Source organism: Aquarana catesbeiana, linkage group LG01 (genome assembly GCF_042186555.1).
Source record: "Aquarana catesbeiana isolate 2022-GZ linkage group LG01, ASM4218655v1, whole genome shotgun sequence".
NCBI lineage: Eukaryota > Metazoa > Chordata > Amphibia > Anura > Ranidae > Aquarana > Aquarana catesbeiana.
Genome location: NC_133324.1, coordinates 277910642 through 277937073, shown reverse-complemented (window position 1 = coordinate 277937073; position 26432 = coordinate 277910642). Strand labels below are relative to the sequence as shown.

At 42.2% G+C, this 26432-nt stretch overlaps 1 protein-coding gene across 1 annotated transcript in view; it reads left to right on the top strand.

Moving 5' to 3' along the window:
• The window catches only part of MAPK1 (mitogen-activated protein kinase 1), a 135339-nt gene that overhangs the window by 64483 nt on the left and 44424 nt on the right, over nt 1-26432 (top strand). Inside the window, exons 5-6 of the mRNA XM_073629022.1 lie at nt 3191-3305; nt 3392-3523. Of these exons, the coding sequence (XP_073485123.1) occupies nt 3191-3305; nt 3392-3523 (247 nt within the window). The remainder of the gene's footprint in view (nt 1-3190; nt 3306-3391; nt 3524-26432) is intronic.

Here is a 26432-nt window from a genome sequence, read left to right as displayed (position 1 = left end):
TGAGGTATGTTCAGGCATTGGCTGGTAATGTATGAGGTTTGGTCATCTCTTACCTACTGGAACTTTGTGCATATTATATAGGCAGAGTATCGGAACATACAATATTATGGGTAGCTTCACATTAATAATGGATGCCAAATACTACTCCACGACAACCAAGAAAAACTGCTTCCTGTGCCTGATTGCGACAAGAATCCAGGAGAAGGCTCCGGCCTGACATATGTTTTTCTCTTTGACCCATTTGTTGTTAAACCCTACTCTGGATTTAGTTGCATGTTTGTCGTCCCCCCCCCCCCTTTCCATTCTGAAAATAGTAGCTTGGCCCTCTGACATAATTTCTCTCTGATCTGCATACTTTTTTTTTTTAAGTAGTTTTTATTGTAATTTCAAGGTAAATACAAAACATGGCCTATTGGGCATACCCAGGCTCGGTCATTACAACTGCACACTAATAAAAAGATAGAAAAAGAAAAACAAAAAACCTTTCAAAGTCTGAATTCTGCCCTCAATACAAATTTGATTTATATATTTGATGCCCTTGCATGCCCATACCCCAGGGTCGGGAATGGACCCGAATTCTGGCAATTGCGGTTTAAACCAAAGAGGGCTATAGGGGGAAATGTGTCCAGAAGTTATGGGGCGTAGTGAATTTGCCACTGACCACGCCCGTATGACCGCTTTTATTGCTATTGTAAGAGGTAAGGGAGATCTAGGGCCCTGGTAAAGTAGGTTCCGTAGCGCCTCATAAGACCCCAAACATGCTGCTTCCAGGACCACTGCTGAGTTGGACTCTTCAGAGACCAGCCAGTTGTGGGCGTGGGATAACATAGCCCCCACGAAATAGGAATGAAGGTCAGGGCAAGCCAAGCCTCCCCCTCAAGGTCTCTGCATAACCGTCAGCTTAAATCTCGGCTGACCGGATCCCCAGAGAAAAGATAATAAAATGGTGTTTATCAGGCGAAATACCTTTTTGGGGTTCCAGACAGGTGCATGTCTGAGAGCATAGAAAAAGGCAGGTAGAAGCCCCGAACAGCTAGTGAAATTAGAAAGAATGGTCAACGTCTCTCAAAGGGACTGGGCAGGGTCACTCAAGAAAAGGATAAGATCAACTGCGTATAAAGCAACTTTCTCATGTATGGATCCCACCTGTATGCCCCTAACCCTGTCTGAGAGCTGAGGCAAGTGGCTCCATCACCAAGGCAAAAAGGGCCGGTGACAGTGGACAACCTTGCCTCGTACCTCTTCCAACAGAAAAGGGCGCCGACAGAGCACCACCAAGTTTAATCTGCGCCGCTGGGTCCTTATATAAAATATCAATCCATCTGCAGAATACTATTCCAAAACCCATAACCTCTAGGACTGTGGACATAAAAGGCCATGCCACCGAATCAAGCTCCTTTTCAATGTCCAGTGTCACCATTACCCTCGTGGAGGGCTCAGTGGGGGCTTTTAAAGTGTTACCTATGGAAAATATAGGGTACTGAAGTTTGTCGCCATTTCACGGGTGCGCACAAATTTAAGGTTTGACATGTTGGCTATCTATATCATCAGTGCAACCTCGGCTTTTATATTTTACCAAAAAATCGGGTGATTTATTGTATTTTTGTGCCCCCCAAAATTAACTTAATGTGTGTGGTTTTTTTTTTCTGAAATTTTGTGGCAATATCGAGTGACATACTAAATTGGAACTACCACCATTTTATTTTCTAGGGTTTCTGCTTTCAGAAAATGTTTGGGGGTTTTATGTAATCTTCAGGCCTAAAATGATTTTTTAAACGTGTGCAAAAACGACTCTGGTTGTGAAAGGGTTAAATGATAAATTCACCTTTGGGAACATGTTTGCTCCACCTGTAAGCTTTGTTAAAAAAACCGCCTCCTAACTTATTTTTTTTTTTTGCTGTCTCTTAGATTCAAAGCTAATTTGTTAAGCCCTGACATATAAAGGGTTATGATGAGGTGAAATACCTGTTATTTATATAGCCAACCATTTGCTCAGTGCTTTACCCCATGTATCAGTCCCTGTCCTCAAGAAGCTTACTATCTAAGGTCCCTATCTCGTATGCATTGTCAATTAGTCTCCCTTGTTTTTGAAGTGTAAAGCCGGGTACACACGGGCTGAATGTTGAGACAACGGCCGAAAAAAAAAAAAAGGGCTGTGTCTGTCTGATGGAAGTCGTCCGTTCGACCAGCTCCTCTCGGACGTGCATGCTGAGAAATCAGCAGCCCGACTGACTTACGATCAGTGTTCTCAGCCAATTGCAGGTAGCGCTAATCGAAGTGTTCTGGCTGGCGGCCGTCCACCTGTCTGAACACAATTGCTCAGCGGGAGAGATCGCTGAACTAACCTCGCATGGAGCTATCTGTTAGTGTGTACCCGGCTTAAAGAAGTAAAGCGCTGTCTTATTTTTATTTATTTTTTTTCCCTGACCTGCAAAGTAAAGGCTTAATGTGCTAGTATGCATCGCATACTAGCACATTATGTGAAACTTACCTAAAAAAGAAGCCCTCCACCGATACCTTGTCACCGCTGGAGGCCGCATCCATCTTCCTTCTGGGTCCACGGACTTTGGCTGTGTGACTGGCCGGCGCCACGTGACGTCACTCCCGCACACAGGAGCTGCTGGTCACGGCACAGGGTTCTGACGAAACTGCACGATGGCTGTTCCTTCAGAGCGCATGTGCTGATCTCATCGGCTGTAAATACAGTAAATATCTCCTATATGGTGCACATTTAGGAGATATGTACAGTACCTATAGGTAAGCCTTATTATAGGCTTACCTTTTAGGTACAAATCATTGAAGTTTATTTGTAGCTATAGGCAAAGCCGCCACAAACTGTTCAAATTCAAACAGTGTGTGGGTAGGTTGAATGCACCAAGTTGATCGATGAACTTGGGTACAACCACCCTGCTGGGTTCACTTGCGATTATCACTAGCGGCTGCTGTAGCTGCTAGCAATAATCCCTGACCTATCATGGCAGGGACGGCTCTCACCCACCCCCCCATAAAGGCGCTATGCTTTCCATGCATTTTGTTCTACAAGCCTTAATCACTGCTGGGTACTGACTGCTGAGTTTTAGATGACCTGGGGTTTTTTTTTCAGTTTGAGCAAATTTGGTGCTTGCTTTATTTAGACCGCTACATAAAACACATTGTTTTCCTAACCGTATTTCATTTTCTCTTTTAATAGGGATATACCAAATCAATTGATATCTGGTCTGTCGGTTGCATTCTTGCAGAGATGCTTTCTAATAGGCCCATATTTCCAGGAAAGCATTATCTTGATCAGCTTAATCATATCCTGGGTAAGGGCAATGCTAAAGGTGTTTTGTTAAAAATGTATAGGGTTAGAAATGTGTGATTCATATTAATGTATGTTGTATGTTTACAGGCATTCTTGGATCTCCTTCTCAAGAGGATCTAAACTGTATAATAAATTTGAAAGCTAGAAACTACTTGCTTTCCCTCCCTCATAAAAATAAGGTTCCCTGGAATAGGCTGTTCCCAAATGCAGACTCCAAAGGTAAATGTATTATCCATTTTAAAAGCATTCTGCAGGTTTAGAAATCTAGGAATTGCCATCTTGGTGTGCCAGATATAAGTTCAGAGGGGAGTTGTTGCCCCAGAAAAAGCATGTGCAGATGGGGTTCTCTGACACTTTACTGGGCTGCATGCTTGTTTTGGGTCTGTCTTTCACAAAGTGGTAAAGAATAGATCAAGATGACAGCCTTGATGTTCGATAGAGATATTGAGAGATAGAGATATTGAGAGATAGAGATATTGAGAGATAGAGATATTGAGAGATAGAGATATTGAGAGATAGAGATATTGAGAGATAGAGATATTGAGAGATAGAGATATTGAGAGATAGAGATATTGAGAGATAGAGATATTGAGAGATAGAGATATTGAGAGATAGATAGATATAGAGATATATCTATCTATTTCTCCCTCACATTTATGTAAATATTTTATTATATCTTTTCACATGACACTGAAGAAATGACACTTTGCTACAATGTAAAGTAGTGAGTGTACAGCTTGTATAACAGTGTAAATTTACTGTCTCCTCAAAATAACACAACACGGCCATTAATGTCTAAACTGCTGGCAACAATAGTGAGTACACGCCCATCAGTGTCGCCTACCAGTGCCACCTTAACTGTGCCTATCGGTGCCCACCAGTGCAGCCTACCTGTGCCGCCTCATCAGCGCATATCAATGAAGGAGAAAAATTACCTGTTTGCAAAATTTTATAACAAACTATAAACTTTTTTTTTTTCCCATCTTTTTTTTGTTTAGCAAAAAATAAAAATCCCAGCTGTGATTAAATACCACCAAAAGAAAGCTCTATTTGTGGGAAAAAAAATTATAAAAATTTCATTTGGGTACAGTGTTGTATGACTGCGCAATTCTCATTCAAAGTGCGTCAGCGCTGAAAGCTGAAAATTTGTCTGGGCGGGAGGGGGGTTTAACTGCCCAGTAAGCAAGTGGTTAAAAAAAAAAAAAATTTCCTCAGTTTAGGCCAATGTGTATTCTACATATTTTTGGTAATCATCACAATAGGCGTATATTGGTTTGCGCAAAAGTTCTAGTGTCTACAAAATAGGGGATAGATTTATGGCATTTTTGTTTATTATTTTTTTATTTTTATTTTTTTACTAGTAAGGGCTGTGGTCTGCGACTGCTAAATTTGACACTTTTGACACAATTTTTGGACCATTGACAGTTATACAGCGATCAATGCTATAAAAATGCACTGATTACTGTTTAAATGTCACTGGCAGGGAAGGGGTTAACACTAGGGGGCGATCAAGGGGTTAACTGTTCCCTAGGTGTGTTCTAACTGTAGGGGGGATAGGACTGTCTAGGAGGAGAGAGATTTGTGTTCATACTTGGTATGAGCACACGATCTGTCTCTACTCCCCTGAAAGAACCGGGATTTGTGTGTTTACACACACAGATCCCGATTCTCGTTCTGTCACGAGCGATCGCGGGTGCCCGGTGGTCATCACGCTCACTCCTAGTGGCTAAAAGGCGAACAGACGTAAGGTAACGTAGTTTCGCCCAGTCGTGCCATTCTGCTGCAGTTGAACTGCGGCGGCTGATCGGCAAGCAGTTAATCACCGCTGGGTTTTTAATTTTTTGCGCTATAAATGAAAGGCCAAAAATTCTGTAAAAAAAAAAAAAAGAGAAAATTCTTCGTTTCTGTTATAAAATTTTGCAAATTAGTAATTTTTCTTCATAAATTTTGGCAAAAATTTATACTGCTTATGTTTGGTAGAAATTACTCTAAGTGCATATTATTTGGTCTTTGAGAAAGTTAGCGTATACAAGCTATGGTGCTAATCACTGAAAATTGATCACACCTGATGTACTGACGGCCTCATTTATCATTTCTTGTGAGACTAACAAGCCAGGAAAGTACAAATACCTCCCAAATTACCCCTTTTTGGAAAGTAGATATTCCAAGGTATTTAAGAGGCATAATGAGTTTTTTGAAGTTGTAATTTTTTCCCACAATCCTTTGTAAAAAAAATTTTTTTTTCCTCCACAAAATTGTCATATTAATAGATTATTTCTCACACACAGCATATGCATACCATAAATGACACCCCGAAACACATTCTACTACTCTACCACATACAGAGGCCCACTATGCAGGGAACACCATCTATGCCTATGTTCTAGGGACATAAGCATAATTTCTTGACTACTTCCTGCATTTTTGAAGGCCCAGGAGCACCAGGACAATGGAAATGCCCAAAAAATTACCCCGTTTTTGGAAAGAGAACACCCCAACTTATATTCTCAGACATGAGTCTTTTGAACTTTTTTTTTTTTTTTCCCCACAAGTTTTTGAAAAATGTGGAAAGAAAATGAAAACGTGTGGGGGTTTTTTTTTTTTTTTTTTTTTTACACAAAGGCCATTTGTACAATATTTCTAACACCTAGCATCTACATACCACAAATTTCAACCCCAAATAGATTCTCCCACTCCAGAGTATGGCGATACCACATGTATGAGACTTTTCCACAGCCTGGCCATAAACAGAGTCCCAACGTGCAAGGGAGCAAAATTAGGTGTTCTAGGGCATACATTTCAAATCTAATTTGACTACCTATTACACTTTTTTGTGTGGCACTGTAGTGGCATGGGTGAGAACTGATGTGGGGGGGGGGGGGGGGGGTGGATGGGGATGGCTGAGTGCAGGAATTGGCACAGAGCAGCGCTGTGGGCACTACAGATCCAGCCCACATCGCTGCGGCAACCGATTTCCCCCTCTCCTCTCTCACTGCACCGCTCGGAACAGAGTAAAAGAGCTAAGCTGGGCATGCGCCAGCTTGTTTACAAGTGATCGCTCCGTCATTTGACTGAGTGATCACGTGGTAAATGGCTGCTGTCATCGGTCGCGGTCATGGATATTCCCTGGTGCGTGCGGGAGCGCGATTCTCGGAGAACATCCATAGTACGCCCTCCCTGACTTGTCAAACTGCGATATAGCCGTCTTTCAGCTACGGCGCAGTTGTTTAAGTGGTTAAACCGCTGTATGGTTTTGGCCACAGTGCTGTAGCTCAGTTTTAGGGTCTTGGCAATCTTCTTATAGCCTAGGCCAGTGATGGTGAACCTTGGCACCCCAGATGTTTTGGAACTACATTTCCCATGATGCTCATGCACTCTGCACTGTAGTTGAGCATCATGGGAAATGTAGTTCCAAAACATCTGGAGTGCCAAGGTTCACCATCTCTGGCCTAGGCCATCTTTATGTAGAGCAACAAATTTTTTTTGTTTTTTTTTTTTTTTTCAGATCCTCAGGGAGTTCATGGCCAGGAGGTGCCTTGTTGAACTTCCAGTGACCAGTATGAGTGTGAGAGCGATAACACCAAATTTAACAGAGGGGTTTTTGAACTAGGCGATGGGCGGGAGGGTCCAGAGGTAGAAATGGTCGGCAATTAACATATTCCAGAGGGTAGTGTTGGGGGGGGGGGGCATTAGTGGTAGGTTGACTAAAGCACATAAACCCGAGGAAAGTGTAGTAACAAGTCCTATTTGCATTCTCGGAAAACACCCAATAACAGGACAGTTTGTGACCAGTCTAAACTACATGGCATGCTCAGGCAATGCCAGAAGCCTAGCGGACAAGATGGGTGAACTAGAGATTCTGTTGAACGAGGAGGATTTAGATTTTGTGGGAATTTCAGAGACCTGGTTCAACAGCTCTCATGATTGGCTGGCAACCATTCAAGGGTATTCCCTTTATCGCAGGGCTAGAGAGGGAAAAAAAGGGGAAGGGGTATGCCTATATATCAAGAATAATGTACAAGTGAATGTAAGAGATGAGATCAATATGGGAGCCTGGGAGGAAGTGGAATCATTGGTAGAGCTCCAAAGGGATGAAGTTGAGGGGAAAATACAGTATGCTATAGGCCCCCTAATCTGAGGGAGGAGGGGAGACTACCTCCTATTACAATTTGGATTAGCAGCAAGGATGGGAAGTGTTATAATGGGGGATTTTATTTATCCAGACATAGACTGGGCGGAGGGAACCACGCATTCGTCTAAGGCTTGCCAGATCCTAAATGTCTTGCAATTTCAAGGATCAGATGGTAGAACGCACCAACTAGAAAAAGGCATTACTAGAGCTACTGATTACCAACAATACAGACCTGATCGTGGATGTGGAAATACGGGGCATTTTAAGAAACTGCGATCACAGGTCAATTAGCTTAATTATAAATCACACAAATAGGAAGCAAGGGGAACGCAAAGACACTGAATTTCAAAAGAGCCAACTTCCCTAAACTACGAACCTTGCTGGAAGATATAACTTAGGATAAAATCTTAAGAACACGGAGGAGAGATGGGTTTGCATTAAAGGCATATTAAATAAGGGCATTAGCTAGTGCATCCCATTGGGAAATAAATTTAAAATAGCTAACAAAAGTCCTGGATGTCTTAACTCTAATGTAAAAAATGCATGTAAAAGCAAAGGAGAAAGCCTTCAAAAAAATACAAGGCTGAGGGATCATCATCAGCATTCAGACTTTACAAAGAATGCAACAAGATATGTAAGGGTGCAATTAGGGCGGCTAAGAACACGAAAGACACATAGCGGAAGAGAGCAAAAAAAAAAATCCCAAGAAATTCTTTAAGTATATAAACAGTAAAAAATGACAGACCATATTAGCCCCATAAAGAATGAGGAAGGACGCCTGGTTACAAAGAATGGGGAGATGGCGAAGGTTTTGAATTTATTCTTAGCCTTCACGAAGGAATCGGGGGGGCTTCAGTAACCAAAACTGCAGTGTTTGCCCTCATGACACATCACAGGAAGCGCCCTTGTGCCTAACAGAGGACAGGATTAGAAATAGACTTGGGAAACTTAACATTAATAAATCACTGGGACCAGATGGCTTGCACCCGAGGGTACTTGGGGAATTCGGTCAAGTAATTGCCAGACCATTGTTCCTAATTTTTACTGACCGTCTACTGACTGGAATGGTACTATCTGATTGGAGAAAAGCCAATGTAGCACCAATGTTTAAAAAAGCACCAAAATACATCCCTGGGGATTACAGACCAGTTAGCGATAAAACTTTTTCGCGGAAGGGATTTTTAATAAGACACGTGGCCACTCACTAGAAGAAAAGAAGAGGTTTAACCTTAAACTGTGTAGAGGGTTCTTTACTGTAAGAGGGGCAAGGATGTGGAATTCCCTTCCATGGGCGGTGGTTTCAGCGGGGGGGGCATCTATAGTTTCAAAAAAACTATTAGATAAGCACCTGAACGACCGCAGCATACAGGGATATACAATGTAATACTGACATATAATCACACACATAGGTTGGACTTGTGTCTTTTTTCAACCTCACCTACTATGTAACTATGTAAAACACCAGCTCCCCATTCACACCTGAGACCTTGTAACACTAACGAGTCACTTGACATCGGGGAAGGAAAATGGCTAATTGGGCCCAATTTGGACATTTTCACTTGGTTGTGTACTCACTTTTCTTGCCAGTGGTTTAGACATTAAAGGGTAAGTTCACCTTTTTGTACACTTTTTTTTTTCCAAAGTTCCAGCTCTCCTATGCACCAATATACCTTTAATGTACTTTTTTTTTTTTTTTTTCCAAAATATCAGCTTTTCATTAAATCTACAGCCACTTGTCTTGTCCTAATCCACGTTTCCATTTGTAATAACTTCTTCCTGATCAGACTTTAGGTCATGACACAGGAAGGAGTTGACCAGCTGACCTCTGCTCAAACCCTGCATCATCCACCCTCCCACTCCCAGGTGCACGGTTTTTAACCACTTCAGCCCCGGAGGATTTGGCTGTTCAATGACCAGAGCACTTTTTACAATTTGGCGCTGCGCTGCTTTAACTGGTAATTGGGTACAGCATTGCATGACTGCGCAAACAAAATTTGCGTCCTTTTTTTTCCCCACCACAAACAGAGCTTTCTTTTGATGGTATTTGTTTGCTACTGCAATTTTTTAATTTTTTTTTTAAATTTTTTTTTTGTGTGTGATATAAACGGAAAAAGACAATTTTGAAAAAAAAAAAACTATTTTCTACTTTTTTTTTTTTTTTATGTATTCAGCCTCATGTCTTTGGTAAAAAATGTCAATAAGCGTATATTGGTTTGCACAAAAGTTATAGTGTCTACAAACTTGGGTACATGTTTTGGAGTTTATGCAGCTTTTAGTTTGACTGCCCATCTCATTTCTTGAGATGCTAAAATGGCAGGGCAGTACAACACCCCCGCCCCCAATTTCGTAAAGGAAATTGCAAAGAGGCATATTGAGCCCATTGAATTTACAAAGGTAAGTTGGTTATAGTTGGGCATATGGTTGTGCCACATCCAGTGTTTACAAAAAATGAAACAAAATCCCCTGATGGCAGACTTTTAAGGCACAAAGTAATAAAGAATATTCTAATATGAAAAAATATTTATTAAAGTATGAAAAATACAAAACATTTAATAAAAGCACATTTAAAGTGAACATTCCAGTGTTGTCATTCATTACAGCATACAAATAATGGGCTAATATTTCTTGTACCCAATGCGTTTTGGAGTGAAAATGTAGTTCTCCTCCTTCAGGGGTATAGTTTAAACAAGAAAATCAGTATTCTACATTAGAATAGAAAAAATATAACATAAATATGCAAATATATAACACTGTACATCCAAATGTAAGATAGCAGGCAGAGATGGTGGGAAAAGCACTTGCATAAACTGGAATGACAATTGTTGCCGATTTAAAACATGAAGGTGTCCAGAAAGGTTGTTTCCAAATTGCTTGAACTAGAGAGTTCAACATAAAGGCATACATCAGGAGCAAGGAGGGGCCTAGCCCATAAATGCTGGTCCAGCTCCCCCCCCCCACACACACACCAACCCGAAAGGGAGAAGCCAGAGGACCCACAGGGGCTGAAAAGCAGGGAAAAGCCCTGAAAGCATGAAACAAATCAATGAATACCAAGTATTGATATTTGAATTTTTAAAGGTTTTTTTTTTTTAAATCTTATTCTTATACTTAAGAATAAGATTTTTAACAAAATCCTTTAAAAATTCAAATATTAATCAATACTTTGTATTCATTGATTTGTTTCATGCTTTCAGGGTCTTTTCCTGCTTTTCGGCCCCAGTGGGTCCTCTGGCTTCTCCCTTTCGGGTGGTGGTGTGGGGGGGGAGCTGGACCAGCATTTATGGGCTAGGCACTTCCTGAGGTATGCCTTTATGTTGAACTCTCTGGTTCATGCAATTTGGAAACCTTTCTGGACACCTTCATGTTTTTAATCGGCAAATTGTCATTTCAGTTTATGTAAGTGCTTTTCCCTTTATCATTTTCACACCATCTCTGCCGGCTATCTAACATTTGGATGTACAGTGTTATATATTTGCATATTTAGGTTATTTCTTTTCTAATGTAGAATACTGATTTTCTTGTTTAAACTATACCCTTGAAGAACTAAATTTTCACTCCGAAACGCGTTGGGTACAAGAAATATTAGCCCATTATTTGTATTCTGTTTTGAATGACAACCCTGGAATGTTCACTTTAAATGTGCTTTTTATTAAATGTGTTGTATTTTTCATACTTCAATAAATATTTTTTCATATTAGAATATTCTTTATTACCTCTGTGTCTTAAAAGTCCGCCACCAGGAGCCCATTGAATTTTTCTTTTTTTTTTTGTCAAGTGATTGAAAAATGACCAAAAAAACCCCAAAGTTGTCACTAAATGACATATTGCCCACACGTGCCATGGTTATATGTGGGATTACACCCCAAGATACATTCTTCTGCTTCTCCTGAGTATGGGGATACCACATGTGAGACTTTTTGGGAGCCTAGCCGCGTACAGGACCCCTAAAACCAAGCACAGCCTTCAGGCTTTCTAAGGTTGTACATTTTTGATTTCACTCCTCACTGCCTATCAGTTTCGGAGGCCACGAAATGGTCAGATAGCGCCCCCCCCCCAATGACCCCCCATTTTTGAAAGAAGACACTTCAAGCTATTTGCTGAGAGGCATGTTGCGTATTTTGCAGATATCGCTTTTTGCCACAGTTTTGAAAATTGAAAAAATTTTCTTTTTTTTTTTCATTTTCAAAAATGAGATCTGCAGAATACTCGCCATACCTCTTAGCAAACACTGTGGGGTGTCTACTTTCCAAAATATGGTCTTTTGGGGGGGGGATATGCTTTCTGAACAATTCAGGGCCTCCCTAACTGTGATAGGTAGTGAGGAGTAAAATCACAATTTCTTATCGTACATCACGGGACACAGAGCCGTAGTACTTATGTGGGTTTAATAGGCCACCTTCAGGTGCTGGACACTGGCACGCCCTAAATTAAAAAGTGCCATCCCTATATAACCAGTCCCACTGCTGGGAGTACCTCAGTTTTTTTTCGCCAGTGTCTAAGGTGTTGGTCATGAGTGAAGATGTGCTGAGCTCCACTGGGAGCAATCCTTGCTGGGGCTAGCCATGCTGACCGGATCCATTCAGTGTCTCTTTTGGCTGAATTGAATGGTACCCGGGCCTCGTATCCGAAGAAACGAGGTTTTGCCTGCGAATGCTTCTCTTTTAGAGATCTGGACCCTGGGATCCAGTACTTTTTGGTAGTGAGGCCATAAAGTTTTACTAGCAGGGTGCTGTTGCAGGCCCAGGATTGTGGGTTTCCTCTAGGATCCCCTGCTCCTGAAGGTTTATCGGAACCCACCGTGAAGGGTGAAGATTGGGTCTGTTGGTTTACCACAGAAAACTCTGCGGCGTGAAAAGGTAAGTGGAGTTTTCTAAGAAATTTTCAAAATTTTCTTATGAATGTCTCCTTTAAAATTGTAAGTGTTGTCATGCCTATGTAGTCACCACAGGGGGCTGTATTGATTACTTACGTGACTCAAGCTTCTCAGAAAGCCACGATGTGATCCAGGAAGCAGAAGCTCTTCCTCTTCCGTTCGGCAGCGAAGTCCTCCGGTAAGCCTGAAGGGGGTGGGGGGTCCTCTCCCCACCAGACGCTCCATGTGCAGCCTGTTTTCTCCCCCTTCTCAGGGGAAAAAGCGCCATTTAAAAAAAAAAAAAGGCACGAAGGGACGCCGCTCAGCGGCCTCCAGCTCCCCCCTTGCCATGCCTGCCTCTTCCTGGGATCCTCCATAGGGTCAGCAGCGTGGGAAAAGCGCTTATTTAAAAAACGTGAGGGGCCATAGATGGCGGGGCTTAGTGCTACGTGGGCATCAACGCCCAGCGTGGGAAAGGATTCTTTTAAAAAGGCACTATTGTGTCTGTCCATGCTGCTGGAGGGACACAGGAACAGGAGGTGGTTTTTAAAAGGTTTGGTAACACAGGCATTCCCCTTGACACATTTACAGCATCAGGCTGAGCATTAATAGCAGCAATTAAGCTGGACTATTGTTCATGCAGTTGATGCATTCCTTCTGGTAGTACCTCTGCTTTGTGCATCGGGCTGTGAGCGGAAGGGGGGTAAAACGCCTCAAAAGGGGGCTCTAGTAAGACTACTACAGTCACACTGCAGCCTAGGAACATCTCAAAGACGTCATCATCCCCTGAGAGTGATATGGCTGATCAGAGTGAGCCATCAGGAGGGGCAAGTGTTGCAGCTGCTCGTGACACTGCAGCCCCTATGTATATTACCCAGGATGTTTTTTCTTCAACCATTTTAAGCTTGGAGCAAAAAATTGATGCTTTATTTGCATTCCAGACTGGGGCTAAGCGTAGCAGGTCCCCGTCCATTGCTCAGGACCCTCATTCTGAGGAGCAAGAGAAGATTTGCCTTCTAAAGACCAGGAAGAGTCTAACGTCTCTGCGTCTGAGGAACCTGATACAGAAATATCGGGTCCGCAGGAAAGATTGGTACAATCTCTCACTGGGTTGGTCTGCTCTACTTTTTCACTGCCAGCAGCGCAGTCAGTTGATGAGCCCACGTCTGGTCTCCCCAATCTGACCATTCTTTTCCTAGGAAGCTTATGTATTCTGAATGGGAGCACCCAGATAAACACATTTTTCCCTCCAAAAAAGTTTTCTATACTGTATCCTATGGAGTAAGACTTTTATAAAAAATGGGGGATTCCAGCAATTGATGCTGCTATATCCTCTGTAGATAAAAACCTGACTTGTCCAGTTGACAATGCTCAGATGTTAAAGGATCCAACAGATAAGAAGTTGGAATTCCTTTTTAAGAACTATATTTCTCTTGCAGGTTCAGTCGTTCAACCTGCGCTGGCAGCGATCGGCGTATCTCAGTCCTTAACGGACCAATTTACAGATGTACTCAGTTATTCCTGATCAGCAGGCCTAGGATTTGGCCAGTATATCAGAAGCATTGTGTTTCACAGTAGATGCTATGAGAGATTCTTTTCTCCAGGCCTCACAGCTTATGCTAGGGCTGGTACACGTGCGTAGAATCCTATGGTTGAAAAATTGGTCAGCCGAAGCGCCATGCAAAAAGCTCTTGACCAGTTTCCCTTTTCATGGTGGACGATTGTTCAGAGACGATCTGGGTAAGTATATCCAAAGAATTTCTAATGGGAAAAGTTCACTTTTACCGGTCAAGAAAAAGTTTAAACATTTTACTTTTAAATGTACTTCAGTGCCAGGGACACCTGCCTCCAGGCAGTCTCGACGGCCTCCACCGTCAGATTCTAGAGGTAAACCTCTTGGTCAGTCCCAGGGTCAAGAGGACCTGGGGGAGGAAGCCCACAAAACAAAATACTAAAGCCTCCTTATGAAGGGACGCCCCTGCTCGCTCGGGTGGGGAGAAGGCTTCTGCAGTTTTCAAGAGTCTGGCAGGAACATTGTCAAGACAAATGGGTGGCCTCCTCAATTTCTCTAGGTTACAAACAAGAGTTCCGAGAGATCCCGTATACTCGTTTTCTCAGATCAAACGTTCCCAAAGATCCAATGAAAAAGGTCTCTTTCTAGCTCTGGATCATCTCTTATCTCAAGGGATGATATCAGAGGTTCCTTTGGAAGAGAGGTTTGGGTTTTTATTCAAACCTGTTCATAGCTACCGATCCCACTCCCGGAGGCCTTTTTTAAAACAATACAAAAGCTTTTCATAAGTTTCATTTGGAGAAGGAACAAAGCAAGAATAAGTATGGCACAGTTAACTAAAAGGGTAAGAGGGGGTTGGGGTGCACCAGATGTTAGAAATTATTACAATGCCGTAATATTGTCATGGATAGTAGAATGGGCAAAAGAAAATAGAGAAAAGAGATGGGTTAAGATGGAAGGAACAATAAGCACAGTTAATTTAGGTAAAATAATTTGGATACCTCCACGATTTAGAAAACTGGGTAATGGCACAAACAATATCACCAGATACGCACTAAAAATATGGGATCACTTACACAGAAAGGAAAAATGGGAATACAACTCACCACTAATACCACTTACAAACACAGAATATTTTATACCGGGAATGGAAGTTTGGTTTGGGAAATGGATAACACTAGCAAATGCACAACTGAAAGATATTACGGAGCAAGGCAAAATCTACACATACCACGAATTAAAGAGCAAATGGGAGTGGAGATCGATAGATGAATGGCAATACAAAGCATTTTACAGAGTCACTGCCCCTGCCAATAAGAACGGAAGCAAATCTGCTCCCCTTAGAGAAAATCTGTGTTGATAGGGGAAAGAAGAGGGTGATCTCAAGGATATATAGAGCACTTATGGAAAAGATAGGGCCGGAGATACCACCGTATGTTGCAAAATGGGAGAACGAACTTGGAACATTCCTGAAAAAAGAGATCAGACAAATTGCGCCAGGTTTACGCCACCACAGTAAATAGTAAGTAATATGATAGAGATAAACTATAAATGTTTAGCCAGATGGCATATTACCCCTAATAAAGCACATAAATATCTAGAGGAAAAGTCACAATATTGCTGGCGAGGGTGTAAAGAAATCGGCACGACGGCCCATATATGGTGGCAATGCCCAGAAATTAAAAAATATTGGGACGAGATTAGGCAGATAACAGGGGAAATAACTAACATAATGATCCCAGACGACCTGTGGGGCTGTCTATTTCACGGGATAAACATGGCAAATAAACAATATTTGAGAAGCCTATTGCCGCCACTCTTAAACGCAGCTAAAAGTCTTATACCTAGACATTGGAAGGAACCAATAAGACCCACAACGAGGAACTGGTGTAATAAAGTTAATGAGATCCAAAATCTAGAGTACTTAAGGTTTAGTGATGGGGAAGGCCTGGAAGCTTATGAGGAAAAATGGCAGGAATGGGATAAATACAAACTAACTATGAGATACGCCAAAGCCATGGGAGCATAGGGAGCAGAAGAACGAGTGCACTAAGGAAATAGAAGAAAAACAGTGGTAATTAATAAGTGGAATATAGAAGAGTAATCGAGAGAGAGGACCAGAAATGTGACTGTTAGACAGGGGGGCGGGAGGGATAAGTTTCAGCGTTGGTATGGGGGATTAAATGTATTTACATATATGAAAAATTATTAAAATATATACAAAAGGGGAGATTGCATAATAAATACATAATAAAAAAAAAAAAAAGCCACTATGATGTGACTTGTGTGGGGAATTAAATGAACTGGCAAGTTGATTTAAGTACCCCAAAAAAAAAAAAACTGAAGTAGCAAAAAAAACAAACTTGTTCATAGTTCCAAAACCAAACGGGGATGTCAGACCAATTTTGGATCTCAAACATCTAATCCGGTTTTTAAACAGCCGTTCCTTTCGCATGGAGTCAATCCGATCAGTAGTCTCCTTCCTACAGGGGGGAGAACTTCTGGTGTCAATCGACCTCAAGGATGCTTATCGCCATGTGCTGATTTTCCCCGCTCATCAGAAATTTCTGAGCTTCGAGGTAGAAAATCGTCACTTTCAGTTTGTAGCTCTACCTTTCAGGCTAGCTACTGTACCTCGAGTGTTTACAAAGATCCTGGCTCCTCTTTCAGCCAGGTTAAGCACCAAAGGTATAACTATACTAGCCTACTTAGACGATCTACTCTTGATCTATCAATCGGTAGCCCGCTTAAACCAAATTTTGGTCACCACAGTCAGCTACCTGGAAGACCTAGGTTGGATTCTCAACCTAGAAAAGTCCTCCTTAAAACCACCAAGGAGAGAGATTGCAGTACTTGGGGCTGATACAGCTCAAAAGAGGTTGTTTCTGCCCCAGGAAAGGATCAATTCCATAAAGGAACTGATCCAGGTGGTCAAAACAAAGAAGAATCCTTCTATTCTTCTTTGCATGAAATTGTTGGGAAAGATGGTGGCTTCTTTCGAGGCCGTTCCTTATGCTCAGTTTCATTTGAGACTGCTACAAAGCAGTATCCTATCTACTTGGAACAAGAAGGTCCATGCTCTGGGCTTTCCAATGCATTTATCCCCCAGTGTGCGTCAGAGCCTTAATTGGTGGTTGATATCCAAGATTCTTCAAAAAGGAAATCCTTTCTGCCAATCACCTGGAAGGTGGTAACAGATGCCAGCCTTTTAGGCTGGGAAGAAGTCCTGGAAGAAGCATCTGTCCAGGGGAAATGGTCCATCTCAAAGAGGATCTTGCCCATCAATATTCTAGAAATGCGGGCAGTACGCCTGGCCCTAGAGGCCTGGATGCTCAGACTACGGAATTATCCTGTCAGGATTCAATCCGACAATGCCACAGCAGTGGCCTACATCGATCACCAAGGGGGCACGAGAAGTTGTGCGGCCCAGAGAGGTGAATCATATTCTTTCTTGGGCAGAAAGCAAAATTCCTTGCCTATCAGCAATTTTCATTCCAGGGATAGAGAATTTTGCAGGCGGACTACTTGAGTCGCCAACAATTGTTCTCAGGAGCATGGTCCCTTCATCCCGACATCTTTCTGTCAATATGTCAAAAATGGGGGGGTTCCGGACGTGGATCTGTTCGCGTCCAGGTTCAACAACAAAATCGACAACTTTGTGTCAAGGACAAGGGATCCGATGGCATGCGGAACAGATGCCTTAGTCTTTCATTGGGATCAGTTCCCACTGATCTATGCGTTCCCTCCTGTTCTGCTGCTTCCGCGGCTTCTTCGCAGGATCAGGCAAGAAGGGAAGGAGGTAATTCTTGTGGCCCAGGATATTTTGGTTTGCCGAGATCATAAAAATGGCGGTAGGGGACCCTTGGACCGTACCACTGTGGCCAGACCTTCTCTTGCAAGGTCTGGTATTCCATCCTACCTTACAAATGCTAAATTTAACGGTTTGGCTAATGAGACCCATAGTCTAAAGGACTGTGGGCTGTCAGCTTCAGTAGTTTCTACTATGGTTAATGCTAGGAAGCCGGCCTCCAGATTCATATATTATAGAGTCTGGAAGGCATATGTCTCCTGGTGTGAGTCCAGGGGTTGGCACCCCAGAAAATGTCATAGGTAGGATCCTTGAATTCTTACAAATGAGATTAGAGATGAAGCTGGCCTTGAGTACTGTCAAAGGCCAGGTGTCTGCCTTATCTGTGTTTTTTTCAAAGACCACTTGCTTCACATTCTCTGGTTCGTAACTTTATTCAGGGGGTAACACGGTTTAATCCCCCAGTTAGATCCCCCTTGAATCTTTGGGACTTAAATCTAGTCCTATCGGCTTTACAAATGCAGACTTTTGAGCCTATTCGAGATATTCCCTTGGTCCTCTTGACAAGGAAATTAGTTTTTTTGGTTGCCATATCTTCTGCTATAAAAGTATCAGAGTTGGCTGCTCTTTCTTGTAAAGAGCCATATTTGATTCTGCATAAAGATAAGGTTGTATTACGACCTCATCCTAAATTCTACCGAAAGTAGTATCATGTTTTCACTTAAACCAAGATATTGTTCTGCCTCCTTTTTTTTTTTTTTTTTTTTTTTTTTTCTAGATCCTGATTCTGTGAAGGAAAAATCACTACATTCTCTTGATGTGGTGAGAGCGGTCAAGGTCTATTTGAAAGTGACCACTCAGATTCGTAAAACAGATGTTTTGTTTGTGTTGCCAGACGGTCCTAAAAGAGAACAGGCAGCGTCAAAATCTACTATTGCTAAATGGATTCGTCAAGTGATTGTTCAAGCTTATGGTTTAAAGAGGAAAATTCCTCCTTTTCATATTAAAGCGCACTCCACCAGGGCTGTTAGTGCTTCTTGGGCAGTGCATCACCAAGCCTCCTTGGCTCAGATCTGCAAGGCCACAACTTGGTCTTCAGTCCACACATTTACCAAATTCTATCAAGTAGATGTGAGAGGTCATGAGAACAGCGCCTTTGGGCGCCGTGTACTGCAGGCTGCAGTATGTGTTCTCTGGTCTCTTGATGCCCTACTTTTGTTGTCTCCCTCCCTTCATTTGGCATTGCTATGGGACATCCCACATAGTAAGTACTATGGCTCTGTGTCCCGTGATGTACGATAAGAAAATAGGAATTTTAAAACGGCTTACCTGTAAAATCCTTTTCTTTGAGGTACATCACAGGACACAGAGGTCCCTCCCTTCTTGGTATACACGTGTATTGCTTTGCTACAAAACTGAGGTACTCCCACCAGTGGGTGGGATTATATAGGGAAGGCACTTTTTAATTTAGGGCCTGCCATTATCCAGCACCTGAAGGTAGCCTATTAAACCCACATAGGCTCTGTGTCCCGTGATGTACCTCAAAGAAAAGGATTTTACAGGTAAGCGGTTTTAAAAATCCTATTTTTACGCCTTTAGAAAGCCTTAAGGCGGTGCTTGGTTTTTGGGGTCCTGTACGCGGCTAGGCTCCCAAAAAGTCTCACATGTGGTATCCCCATACTCAGGAGAAGCAGAAGAATGTATCTTGGGGTATAATTCCACTTATAACCATGCCATGTTTGAACAATATATCATTTAGTGACAGCTTTGTGTGTAAAGAAAAAAAAATTGTAATTTTCCCAAAACTTGTGGCCAAATATTCCATGGACATGTGTCAGCAAAAAGCTTGAAGTGTCTTCTTTCCAAAATGGGGTCATTTGTGGGGGTTTTGTGCTATCTTGACATTTCAGGGCCTCCGAAACTGTGATAGGTAGTAAGGAAGTGAAATCACCCTTTTATGCCCTTAGAAAGCCTGAAGGTGGAGATTGGTTTTCGGGATCCTGTACATGGCTAGGCTCCCAAAGTCTCAAGCGTGATATCCCCGTACTCGGGAGAAGCAGCAGAGTGTGTTTTGGGTTGTAATTCCACACATAATTATGCCATGTTTGAACAATATATCATTTAGTGACAACTTTGTGCAAAAAGTGTCATTTTCCTGAAACTTGTGGCAAAATATAAAATATTCCATGGACTCAACATGCCTATCAGCAAATAGCTTGTGGTGTCTACTTTCCAAAAAGGGGTCTTTGGGGGGGGTGTTGAACTGTCCTGGCATTTTATGCACAACATTTAGAAGCTTATGTCACACATCACCCACTCTTGTAACCACTTGAAGACAAAGCCCTTTCTGACACTTTTTGTTTACATGAAAAATATTTTTTTGGAAGAAAATTACTTTGAACCCCAAACGTTATATATTTTTTTTAAAGCAAAGGCCCTACAGATTAAAATGGCAGGTTTTGCAAATTTTTTTTTTCACACAGTATTTGTGCAGGGGGGTCATTCCCAGTCTAGAGGCTAATTAGCCGTTAGGATTGCTTTTACATGAAAGCCAGCCACTGGCTGAAGGGAATGATACCAAGGTGTTGCCTAAACCTGCAGGCATCATTCTGTTATAACCACTCAGTCCAGCAACATACCAGTACGTAGCTGGTCCTTGCTGGGCATACATTGTAATGTTCTTTTTTTTCATGCGGGCTGACCGAAAAAAGATTCATTGCTGGGTATGCCCACCATTACATTACCGCCCTTCATCCACTCACTCTAATGATGGGCATACATGCACCATTTTTTTTTTTTTACTGCGGTGGTGAAATCACCTCCTACAGTGCTGCAGTCGCTGTTTTACGCATCGTGGGAGCAAACACTGTTGCTGTCAAGATAAATGAACCTGTGCTGCAGCTGAATGCCGTACCTGCTAAACAAATGATGGTTAACCATAAAACATAGTAACATTACAGTCTAACAACAAGACATGCCATACCTGCAAAGCAAATACAATAAAACATAGTAAAAATAAAACATTTTTTAACGCAATCTGTGCTTAAAAAATATATGCCGAAGCATGGGGGCAATCTGCCTCTAATGTTGGGGGGACGGATTGCCCCCATGCTAAGGCATATATGGTCGTCGTCCTTTTTCTTCTGTGATGGTGAAATCGCCTTCTACAGCGCTGGAGTCGCTGATTTGCGTATAGTGGGAAGTTGCTGTCAAGATAAATCGATGCTGCAGCTGAATGGCGTACCTGAAAACAAAAAATGGTTAATTATAAAAAACAGTAAAGTATAAAAGAATTACATACCTGAAAAGCAAACATGATAAAACATAGTAACAATAAAACATTGCATTGTAGAATACGGTAAAAAAGAGCAGAAATATATATATATATATATATATATATATATATATATATATATATATATATATATATATATATATATATATATATATATATATATATATATATATATATTGTGTATATATATATATATATATATTTAATATAAAATTTTTTTTTTTTTTTTACACTTTATTTGAACTGTTGTGGTTGTAATGGTTCGGTTCCAGGTCTCTCAAAATGCGATGGCATCTTTGGAGACCCTGTGAAAGTGTGTCCTAGTCTGTGCAGTGCTGTACCCTATGCTAATACTCCCCTAGTGTGTGGTAGCGTTCAAAAAATTAACCAATGCAAAGACCAGGAGGGACAATAATAGCAGGTGTCACGCCTATAGAACTTTCTACAGACACAACATTTTCTTTTGGAGGGATCGTTGAGTAGGGGTACCAGAGAGGACATACGGAAAATTCCTCTCATGCAGCCGGCTTACTGCATTTGGATTGGGAAGTTGGGCCACAGCACCGTCTGGAAACAGAAGGGCTGTGATCTCTTCCTGGAATTTTAAGGAAGGATCCAGTTCCTCCTGAAGCTTCGTATAGCACATAAGCATTCAGCAAAGCCAATTGGAATACAGACACTTATACAGTATACAGACACTTTTTTTGTACCAGTGTCTGGCCTTACGGGCAACTAGGTACGGCGCCAACAACTGGTTGTTGAGGTCCACCCCTCTCATATTAAGGTTATATTCGTGGACGCAGAGGGGTTTCTCCACAACACAAGTCGCCGTAGGAATTTGGACCGTCGTGTCTGAATGAAGGGAGGACAGAACGAAAACATTCTTATCCCTCCACTTCACAGTGAGCAAATTAATTACACTTTAGGAATTAATTACACTTCAAGCAGGCTCTCTCCCCCAGCCTTAGACAGGAATCTACAAGCCGCTGGAGTAAGCCCCTGCAATTAGATCGCACGGTGCCACATGCACCAATTCCATGATCAAACAAGTGACTAAAAAGTGGCACGCTCGTAACTGTCCACATACAAGTGGTACCCTTCCCGAATAAGGGTGACATCAAGTTCCGCAGTGTCTTTCCAGCGTAGTCTGGCAGTTCTCCGGCTCTACATAACCATCTCTTCCCTCGTAAACCATAAATCTATATGTATAGCCTGTGGCCCTCTCACAGAGCTTATACAGCTTGACCCCATATCTGGCACGCTTGCTGGGAAAATACTGTTTGAAAGACAAGCGACCAGAAAACTTAAAGTGGAGTTCCACCCAAAAGTGGAACTTCCACTCATCAGATTCCTCCCCCCCCCTCCGGTGACACAGTTGGCACCTTTCAGGGGAGAGGGGGAGTACAGATACCTGTATATTACAGGTATCTGTACTCACTTTCGGCATAGATAGCCGCAGAATTTGCGGTTATTTACGCCACTTCCTGCTCCCTCCCCGCTGCCTGCTGGGAAACACACGGGTCCCAAAGGCAGCAGGGGCCATCCATATTGCGCTGCGCGACTCGTGCATGCGCAGTAGGGAACCGGGAAGTGAAGCCGCACGGCTTCACTTCCTGATTCCCTTACCGAAGATGGAGGCGGCAGCACCCGAGGACGGAGAGACGGTTCGGCCTCGGGTGCCGACATCGCGGGCGCCCTGGACAGGTAAGTGTCCATGTTTTAAGTCAGCAGCTGCAGTATTTGTAGCTGCTGACTTTAAAAAAAAAAAATTTTCGGCGGCGCTCCGCTTTAATCAGGGACTCCTCAATACAGACAACTTGATCGGGAGTAAACAAGGCTGCAAACTGTTAGTTGAAGTGTTTTAGGAGGGGCCAAATTTTGTAGAGCAGATTATATCCAGGGTCACCCCGAGGATGACAGAGTTCATAACCATTGAAGTGCATGAACCACAAGATCTGCTCCTATCGTGACCTGGCCATGGAGGCAGAAAACGCGGGCATATGGTGAATTGGGTCTGTGGACCAATATGACCACAACTCACACTTTTTAGTTATGCCCATGAGGAGGGATAGGCCCAGAAAGGTCTTAAATTCGGAAACCGTAATAGGTTTCCATTCTCTGGCAAGAGTCAAATGGGGATTAACGGCGATGAATTGACCAGCATACAGATTGCTTTGGTCCACAATAGATCTATAGAGATCTTCCATGAAAAACAGCGACTAAAAATGGTGATGTAAAATCAACTGTTTCCACCTGAATTCCAGGTTGGCCAGTGAATGGGGGAAGTACGGGTGCTGCAGAAGTGGTGTGCTCCCAATTAGGATTGGCAAATGCCGTAGGAAGGGCACTATGGGCTCAACAGGCCTGTCTTCTTGGTGGCTGCGGGACACTAGTTGTGCTAGCCACCACCAGCTTGAACTGCACTTATGGGACTCGCCGCGTCACTGGTTTGACTATGATAGGGTGTACTAGGCTGCTGGTGCTTGGCAGGTCACCAGAAGGATGAGCGGCACTAGTACTGGCTCTCTGCTCCATACGAGAGCCCTGCAGTTCTTGCACCTCAACAGAAGAATGGGGTCTGGTATGCCTGACCTTGATAGGGACCACAACTCCGTCGTCAGAGCTATCTGTCAGGGTGACGCTGCTGTCTACAGGACCGTATTCTGAGCCTGAATCTGACAGATGGGTGTCTTCCTCTTCACTATCTGTCATGCTCAGAAACCTGTAGCCCACTTCACTAGAGTACCTTCGATTTGCCATTTTGGGCTCTAAATTTAGGGGTACACTAGTGAGACTCACAGGGAAAAAAGCTCCCGAATGTCAGCGACTGATTCAAATGCTACCAAAAAACTGTTAGCATTCGCAGGGATCAGGCCTGTCTCTGCGAATGCTGCAGTTATGTGTGTTGTGTTTTTGTAAGTGACAGAGATCGATCAATACTGCACTTGGGTGAGTTGGGTGGAGGGGCTAAATGCAGGTGCTAGCAGGTATCGGGCTGATTCTGCTAACGCTGCAATTTTGGGAACCCTAAACTATTCGAGATGCTAAAGTAGTTCTGATCAGATGAAAGATAACGATCCGTTCAGACACGATACTACTAAGGGAGGTGTATGATGCGTGGGTGTTAGCGCTACTGGCACTAATCTGACGTTGAATATAAAGGAGAATGTAGGTGTGGCGCTGTTCCTTTAAATTAAATGTTTTATGGGGAAAACAGATAAATTGTCTCCTAGTATTCACGTCTGAAATTACAGAAAGGGGAGCGTGTATTTCAGTGGCACCTTTCTTATGATGCTGAATCCTGTGTGTAAAAACCGTATTTAGGGTATAGCTAATGTTCAATGGTTAATGCAAAAATGAAATCTAAATTGTGTTATACCCTCTAGCAGCCGGTTGTCAATCCAATCTCGACAACCAAAAAGGGTAATTCAGCTTACCCAACTTACTCCTCTATTTATCAAAATTAGGTTTGAGTGATTTAGGTGAAGTGCCAAACTGTTACACCCCCTGGGTGTCTTATCAGTGAAAAAATATATATGCAAACTAAGACCTTTTACTATTCACAAAAAATATCAATAAATTAACAATGCATTCTACACAATTAACATTGAAAAGTCTTAATAGAAGTGCATATTTAAAAGTGCTAAGTGCTTAAAAAGTGACATGTGCTCTGAAAAGTCCAATATTTGCTGTTTACTGAAATACAATTATGTAGAAAGAAAAGAAAAAAAAAAAAGCACAAAAAAAAACTTTGTTCAGGTGCCAGCTAGTGATGGTGCTACTTATTCGTGCTCCTACTGTGCATGCACTCACCAAATGGCCTCACCCCCATAGGGGTACTGCGCAGCCACAGTATCTGCCACTGTGTAGCAATCCCTTGCAGTCCTGGTCTGTGCTTTAAGTGTTAGCAGCGTTTTGTATGTTCATCATGTAGAAGAGAAGGGATGCCCATAGTGTAAAACCGTTTTTTAAAACTTTATTTTATTGATAAAAATTTGTACTCACATTGTAAAATTGTATGGGTGGATGGATGCCGTCGGAATGCTGTTTTCGTCTAGCCGGAGGTGAAGTAAGACTTTCGTGACCCTCCTGTTGACGTCCAATGACGAAACATGTAGGGCGGGTTCACTAACTTCTTGCGTCACCTTCACCTCCGAAAACATCGTTCTGACGGCATCCACCCATACTTTCATGCTTTTACAATTTATTTCAAATGTGAGTACAACTTTTTATCAATAAAATAAAGTTTTAAACGGTTTTACACTATGGGCATCCCTTCTCTTCTACATGATGAACATACAAAACGCTGCTAACACTTAAAGCACAGACCAGGACCGCCAGGGGTTGCTACACAGTGGCAGATACTGTGGCTGCGCAGTACCCCTGTGGGGGTGAGGCTATTTGGTGAGTGCATGCACAGTAGGAGCACCATCACTAGCCGGCACCTGAACAAAAACATTTTTTTTTTTTTTTCTTTTCTTTCTACAATATTGTATTTCAGCAAACAGCAAATATTGGACTTTTTTTTTTTTTTCAGAGCACGTCACTTTGCTATATAGCTTATTTGTCAGCACTGGACACTTTTTTAAGCACTTAGCACTTTTAAATATGCACTTCTATTAAGACTTTTCAATGTTAATTGTGTAAAATGCATGATTAAACAATTTGACCATATTTATTGATATTTATATCAGATTGTTGGTGAATAGTAAAGGTCTTAGTTTGCAAATATATTTTTTCACTGATAAGACACCCAGGGGGTATAACAGTTTAGCACTTCACCTAAATCACGCAAACTTTATTTTGATAATTAAAGGAGTAAGTTGGGTAAGCTATATTACCCTTTTTGGTTGTTGAGATTGGATTGACAGCCGGCTGCTAGAGGGTATAACACAATTTAGATAGAATTTAATTTATTTTATCCATTTCACTTTTATTTTATTTTTGCATTAACAATTGAACATTAGCTATACCCCGATTACGTTTTTTACACGGGATTCAGTATCATTATAAGAAAGGCACCACTGAAATACACACTCCCCTTTCTGTAATTTCAGACGTGAATACTAGGAGACAACTTATCTGTCTGTTTTCACCATAAAACATTTCATTTAAAGGAACAGCGCCACACCTACATTCTCCTTTATATTCATCGTAGTGCACTCCACCTAGGTGGAGATGTACTTTTAGAGGCAGCAGTTCCTTTTTTTGGCTTTTTTTGTTTTTTTTTCCTTGCGCAGTTTTACTCATATATTAACACTGCCTGACTGACGCTAAAACCTAACTGATATCACCCGCTGGGCGATCAGGGGGTTAAACCTTTATTGGGTAATATATGGCGGGTGCTCTGACACTATAAAAACAAATGAACTAACCAGTGTCACCCATAACACGAATACGGTGATCACTGGTGACGGGGTAAAAGTTAACTAGGGGGCAATCGGGGGGTTAAAACCCTTATAAGGTAATATATGGGGGTCCCTGACGGTGAAACGAATCAACTGGCTAGTGTCACCTGTGACACAAAT